Source organism: Apostichopus japonicus, chromosome 17, assembly GCF_037975245.1.
Source record: "Apostichopus japonicus isolate 1M-3 chromosome 17, ASM3797524v1, whole genome shotgun sequence".
Lineage (NCBI taxonomy): Eukaryota > Metazoa > Echinodermata > Holothuroidea > Aspidochirotida > Stichopodidae > Apostichopus > Apostichopus japonicus.
This window is the reverse complement of record NC_092577.1, coordinates 16,001,884-16,009,189: the sequence shown is the minus strand read 5'-3', so window position 1 is coordinate 16,009,189 and position 7,306 is coordinate 16,001,884. Positions and strand designations below refer to the sequence as shown.

At 42.6% G+C, this 7,306-nt stretch overlaps 1 protein-coding gene across 1 annotated transcript; it reads left to right on the top strand.

Annotated features, from left to right (window-relative positions):
* The first annotated feature begins 849 nt into the window (after positions 1–849).
* Positions 850–3,965, top strand: LOC139984621 (uncharacterized). Its single transcript, XM_071998573.1, has 3 exons — positions 850–1,450; positions 2,705–2,906; positions 3,420–3,965. Exons 1-3 carry the CDS (start codon positions 850–852, stop codon positions 3,955–3,957), a joined length of 1,341 nt encoding a protein of 446 aa, XP_071854674.1. The 3' UTR covers positions 3,958–3,965.
* Positions 3,966–7,306: the final 3,341 nt, after the last annotated feature.

The window sequence follows — 7,306 nt, the reverse complement described above, 5'->3', positions numbered from 1 at the left end:
AAGATGCCCCCAAGTTTTCCACTTGGGGAGGGGTCCCCATCCCCAAAATTCACTCCCTCCAATTTTTACCAAAATGGCGCTAATTTGTGAAGGGGTTGCAGGGGTAGCTAAAAATATTAATTTCGCATCGCAGTTTGCGAGTCGAAATAGCCTGTTTACGAATCATTTCCCTACTTGATTCGCAAGTTCTGCGAATCAGGAATCGCTAGGTTTCTCCATCACCAATATAGCCTAACTGGAAATCGCAATTAAGTTGCTAATGCATGTTTTACACAGCGCCGTAGTATGTACTATATCTATGACAGTCGCAGTCCGCGAACGGGCGCTAGGTATGTGCGGGCAGTATAAATTACTAGAAGCATGGTCATTGATACATCCGTACTGTACCACTATGATACGGACCATCGCGTAACTGATATTGCTAATGATATATGTTGTGGGATGTGGGCGCTGTTCAAGTATCGGTGCGGAGCTAGGGCAGATGCTTCTTCCAGTAGTTTATACCTCATTGGGTTATGACGTAACTCAACGTTTGTTGTTGTCACGTACGCATATCGCATGCTTGGCAGCCGCGCGCAGTGCACACAGTTATCATTTTGGTTGAACATTGCAATACCATTACCAGTAGCCCACATTGCAATGTGGGCTACTGGTGCTGGCTATAGGCTAACATTACAATAATAATATTGCACTGTGTAGTACTGTAGTTTCACTAGCGGCCAGAATGTAATCGGATTTATCGCCATCGGTTGAACAGAAATGACATTGTTACAGAATCAGAAGTTCAGGATTTGTGATCGCGCAGTTTCCACAGATTCCGTTTTGTAATTTACTTCCGAATACTTCGTCATGGCAGTTAAAGGTTTAAAGGAGGAAACGGCTAAGAAATGGATTTCGGAGAACAATCGGTCGTGGCTGGAATATGACTTGACTCCCGACGCGAGTAGGTTAGTTGAGCGACTGCGGTGTCGTGTGTGTTCTGATGAGAGGGTCAGGGCCCTACGGAACTATTCCAACTCTTTTGTCGAAGGGATCACAGGATCCGGAATGAAAAAAGACAATGTGAAAAAGCACAGCAGGACGGAGATGCACGTAAAGGCAATTGCCCTTTCAAGAGGAGTCAAGAGAACCCTGTCAGAAATATACAGCTCGACACCATTGGGCAAAGCCTTCAAGAAATCCAATTCGGATGAGGAATCTCGCGTGAGTAAACTCATTGAAATCTCATATATGGTCGCCAAAGAGGAGCTTCCATTCTCTAAATTCCCTAGTGTATGCAAAACTGAAAAACGACATAAGGTGCCTCTTGGGACGAAATACATAAATGAGGAAAAGTGTAGTGAGTTCACCACATCCATCGGACAGGCATTTGAGGATGAACTAGTGCAAGAGCTCAATCAGTCACCGTACATCACAATTCTGACCGACGGATCAACCGATGCAAGTGTTATAGAAAGGAACTAAGCTATGTTCTATATCTGACGGAATCAGGTGAAACTGCATGTAGATTCTACAAACTGTCTGATGCAGGGTTCTGCCGCTGCCGGTCGGCGGCGGTCGGGCCCGACCGGCACGCTGAATTACCGACCGCCACAATCTGCCTGAGTGACTTTTCCGACCGGCACTTATTTTCGATAGGAACTCCAAAAAACAGCTCCATAGCCGGAATGAATTTGACTTCAGTTCAGTGTTCCCACTAAGGTGCGGGATTCCCTTCAACTGACTCAGTAATCCCGCAAAGAAAACATTTGTCTGCTGGAAATCCCCGCATCGTTTTTTGCATTCGCGATGAGTTTATACTCAATGTACAACTTATTCACTTGACCGTATAGAGAAAAAAAAAACTGAAAATCAATTGTGTACGGAAAGGTGGTAGGCTACACCTTTCAAATTTTACGAAAGATCGAGCAAAGCACTTTCGAAAAATTCACGCCAAACTTGCATATCGTACTAAATGCAACTAATGTCATGTAAACAAGGCTCTAGTGCATCCATTTATGAATATACCGTAAGACCACATCTGGTGTTAAGCGGGGGGGGGGGGGAAGAAAGTATTTTCTAGCATTTCCAAAAATACCGAAAAAATAATATCCTACCATAGTTAAGTGTATAGCAAATAGCCTAACCACCTCGGCGGTTATAACGGATCTCACGTAACTACAAAATCACAACTAATTGTATTTTGCGGAGTTTACGTTTTCTACAAGAACATGGAAACAATATTTAGCATTGAGTTAATCATGCCAAGTGGCCTAAAACATGTGATTACAAGGGTAACTTTCAAAAAGATGGCCATAGCAAGGGGCCTTGATATCGTGCTATGCGTGTATGGTATGCATACATAATTCATTATGATTCGTCTTTATTTGGGAGTGGACTCCCTGTCCATCTAAAATTATCATCTCAGCCTGAATGATTTATTTAGTAGGCACCACCGGTTGGTCTGTAATCTGGTGCTCCAGATATTTGTCCTAACTTTTTTCATTAATTATGAAAAATTCCAGACATGAGATCTCATTTCAGAGCTGTCTACATGTGGCTGAGAATACTCGGGAAGGGCCGTTTCCGGCCATCTGGGGGGTTTCCAAAACCCAAAATTTTCTTGTACGCTCCGCGACAACCGATGGTGGCGCTCCGCTTAGATAGTCCTGCCGGCACTAAATCCACCCTGGGCAGAACCCTGCTGATGCACATGATGCTACAGGACAAAGCTTGAAACAGACTATAATTGATGCATTCCAGGAACTTGGTGTGAAAAACATGCAAAATAAGCTTGTTGGATTATGCTGTGATGGTGCTAGTGTGAACATGGGGAGGAATCGTGGACTGGCAGCACTACTCAGACAAGACTCACCTTGGTCCCAAGAGGCTTCGAGAACCCTGGCAGAAGTTCTGGGGAGGCTGTTGTAAGACCTGTTCGTGTCAGTGGTACAAGGTGGGCACAACACAAAAGCAGAGCATGTCATGCCCTGATCAGGTCTTATAGTGTGATAGTTTCCCATCTGGAGAACCTTGTCACTGAGAGTAATGCCATTGACACAGCAAAATTCAGAGGCTACCTCAAGAAGTTGAAGAGCTGTAGGTTTGTCCTGAATTTGCTATTTTTTCGAGAACTTCTGGAGCCTGTCACTCGTTTGTCCTGTAATCTGCAAGGTGATGTGTGTGACCTTCCTTTCGCAAAGGCTGGGGTTGAGGCTCTGCTTGGTAATCTTGACGATATCGTGAATGGAGGTGCAGCAGGTGTGAGCAAATCATCTGGGTTCGCAAAGCTCCTGAGTGAATCTGAAGTCTCATTTCAAGCAGAGCCAAACAATGTTTGTTTCAAAGGTGTACGCCTAACGGATGTAGAGGCTAGCCTACGGACAATTGAGGAGGATGTTAGGGGATATGCTGCCAGCCTCAAACATTGTATTCAGCAGAGGTTCGAAGACCTACAGAATGGGATCTTCAAGGGACTGGTGCTATTGGACCCTGCTCTGGCCCAAGAATAAAGAGTCTCTAACAGAGTTTGGGAAGGAAGAACTCTTACAGGTGAAGACACATTTTGATGGCCTGTTCCAGCTTCACAGTGTCAGGACTGATGCATTAGAAAGTGAGTTCACTGAGATGAAGCTGTTCTGGTACAGTAACCTGTCCCATCTCAGCAGGGCTGACTTCTGGTCAGCTGGCTACAGCATCTTGAAGACACAATATCCCAATCTACTGCATGTGTTCATTGTGCTGAAACTTCTGCCTGTATCAAACGCCAAAGTAGAGCGGGCATTCTCATTCATGAGGAGAGTGAAAAGTGACTGGAGAAATAGCCTCAGCGAGAGCACCCTGAACCATCTCCTGCGCATCGATATAGATGGGCCTGATTTCGATGACTTTGATCCATCTGCTTCAGTTAACATGTTCTTCTCTGATAAAGTCACGAGGAGTGGACCTGCTGGAGTCGCTGGACCATCCACAAGCTAATTACTCACTGTAGAGACTAGTTGTAGAAGGATGTGCTTTTTACGTGCAAAGAAACGGACACGGACCAAAGGTCAACAAAACCAAAAACAATCCCAGTCTGTTTAACAACCACCAAAAACCCAACTGAAAACCCACAAACAGAAATCTCTCACTAACCCACAAATGTATAAAATATAACGTTTAACACGGACCCAAAGGCTAAGAGAACCAAAACAATCAAGCTCCACAAACCAGCCCCAAAAAGCCAACACCAAACCAGAAAACCCCCAACCCACATTATGCAAGGACCACACAAACCCCCCACCCCACACAAAACAACTAACTAACTCCAAAGTTCATTCGGGGTACGCCGTCCCGATAGCAGACGACAGGCTTGCGCATTACCTGCGAAATTTTCCCAGTACGGGTCTTTTCAAGCCCCTAACAGTATTCCCCCTTTTCCTACGAGGGAGCAGAGTTCTTAACTCCTCGTCAACCTTGATCGAGTGGACCTCCCTGTCAGGAACAGGAGGTCCACTAGCGACCATCGTGTCCGGTATAGCGGGAGCGGCTGCGGGTAGGGTGGAGGGGCCACTCGAGTCAATGAGATCAGTGGCCTGTTTTGTCTCATCAAACCAATCGGAGGACTCCTTAGCCACAACTAATAAGGCTGTAGATGGATGGTAGTTGTGGTAAGTACATCAAGTTATCAACCATGATACCAATCATACCACCTTCAGTTCAAATTTGAAAGAAATGAGAAACGGATACCACCTGCATTTTCACACAAGGAATTTATTTATGTCCTCCTTTTGATGCATACTTTGTGGAATGATAGCATCAGGCGTATCTAGGCTACAGTACATACATTTATACATAAATGAGAAATGAAGATTACTAGATTCACAAATTTCTCAATGCTAATCGATTTTTATGCAGTGATAATGAAAATGGCAGTTGGTTAGCAAAACGTGCTAATCAATTAATTTCGCTTAAAATATGCCCTGCCTGACAGTCTACATGCCAGACGGACGAAATCTTCAATTATGTACACCGGGGGGCTTCTAAGGGAAGAACTGTTTAGAAACTAAAATGGTTTGATGGGAAATCCTATTGATTTAAAACAGAAGTTTGTAGGGGTGCCTGCTTTATGAGAAATGAAAAGGCGCGCCCTGAGAAAACTGCCATATGAAATTGGAACATAAAAATCCCACTTAATAGGTTTGCCCCTCCAGACACCAGATCATGGGAGCTGATGCGTACTTCTTAACAGGGTTTGATATGATTGGCCAATAGTTTCTTTATGGTTTTTATGTGTGTTATTCTTATAGGAGTCTAGATAAGGAATACTGGATAGCTAATAAAATAAATTCCGGTGAAAATGCTGCGCGCATCGCCCTGGCCTTTAACGTCGACAAATGTGAAAAACAAATACAATGCACATTTCATTCCGGTATATTGCCCTTAGTTTCGAAAAGAACGACACCGCCGCGGCTTTCTATTGCATGTTGTACACACGTGTATGTGAAAGTCAAATGTCCCCAAAATCGAAAAGCATGGTTTATCAGTCGATGATCCAGAATGATTGGTATGCTATTTTATTACTAGAAAACCTTGGAATAATGGTCCGGAATCCCGGAATGTCACAGATAAACAAGAATATGGATGATAATATTGGATTATCAATTGATAGTCCTGTGTTTTCTCGAAAATATGTCTGTTGATTATTATTACAAACCATGATTATCAGTCGAGAATCATGGATTCTAGGCGATATTCCCAGGGTTGTCGCTCTGAACACATTGATTATCAGCCGATAAATTTGGATTATCAACCCCTTTTAGTTACTGCAGGTAATTTTGCTTACCAAATACGCACATCGGTGAATGTTTCTAGTTGGGGTTGTATATGTTCCACGCCGGAAGCCAATGTTGTTCTAAAAAATGCGAAGTGAACTAAAACATACTTATCCTATACTGTTATACTATTCTATGATACATCGTTGCTGCATCTCTCCAGCCCAGACTGCTTCATTAACTGTGTATTACACAAAATGTACCATATGGACGTACCAAAGGACGTAACATTCAATTATTTTTCTGTCTGAAAATAGGAAACTATATCGGGTCCCCGTTTTTAAAACTTGGATCGAAAAGAAACGGTTCAGTTGCATTTCATTTTTTTTCTACAGAAAATACTGTTGTTAATTTTTCCAAGACCTTTAGGTTGTTACAAAGAGAACATATAGATATTGTTACGAGAAAGCAACCTACTTTTCTCGTGTGTATGTATTTTCTATCTTGTCTGTTTTACCGTTCTAAAATGTTTCTTACTTTAATGTTTAAGCTGGGAGGTCCCTAGCATGTGTAATTTAAACATCAGTTTATTGCTGGCTGCGAGAGTTGGTTATTGCTTCTGGGCTTTATGTAACATGTCCGGTGGACAAGGCCTCCTTTGTTCTTAGTATACGGGGAACTACTGGGGGTGCATAGACAGTGAGGCTGGGTTAGCTCATATACGTATACCACTGTAGAGAGCGTTGACCGGCTGTAATTGGGTTATAGCACTTGTCAATCTTACTGGCTATTTCTTAATTGGTCAGTTAATCGTGTATTGGGTTGTACACAGTCACGGAGTTATTTACAATGTAACGAAAACGACTGTATTCATTAACTTTGTGTTTTACTCTTCTTCTTTGTTTGAATCAACGGCTGTGGAGCTTATCCTACGCCTTGCGACATTTCATGACACAGCCACGCTCTTCGGTCGTTGATTCACACCTGTTTTCACTTGGAATTTTCCATGGAAATTTACCATATATGCTTATGTTAAGAAAAGCCACGTGCTGGCAGTCGACCAGAAGAACAGCAGCCGGGTAAGTCGCATTTCATGTAAGTAGGCTGATTTGATAAAATAAACCCCTTATTTTTAGCTTAAATTTGTGCCCAAATTTACTCTGATAAATAGGAAGCAAATCTGAAACATGTTTGTTAGCCCAAGAAACGTTAATTGATATCTCGGAGGTATTTTTCATTGTTCAATTGGGCAATCTAGGCTTGTTATGATGTGGTAGGCTGTAACGTGACAGTATACGGTGTTAGTTTCAGAGCCTTGTGGAAATGATTACAGAGGTACTCATTTGTAACTTTCATATATAACGTCATTCGTGGTAATAACTAGATAATTTATGAACAGATATCAGACAGCGGGATTATTTAAAGAATGATAATCGTTCTTAGGGCATTTCGATTACTTTAGTCTAAAACAACTTGTACGGAAATCCCTGTACTAGGCTACGTTGGAGAAAGATAGAAGTTATGTTATTTAATCCCGACATTGTATGTGCTATCATTTTCTTCTACATTGACCA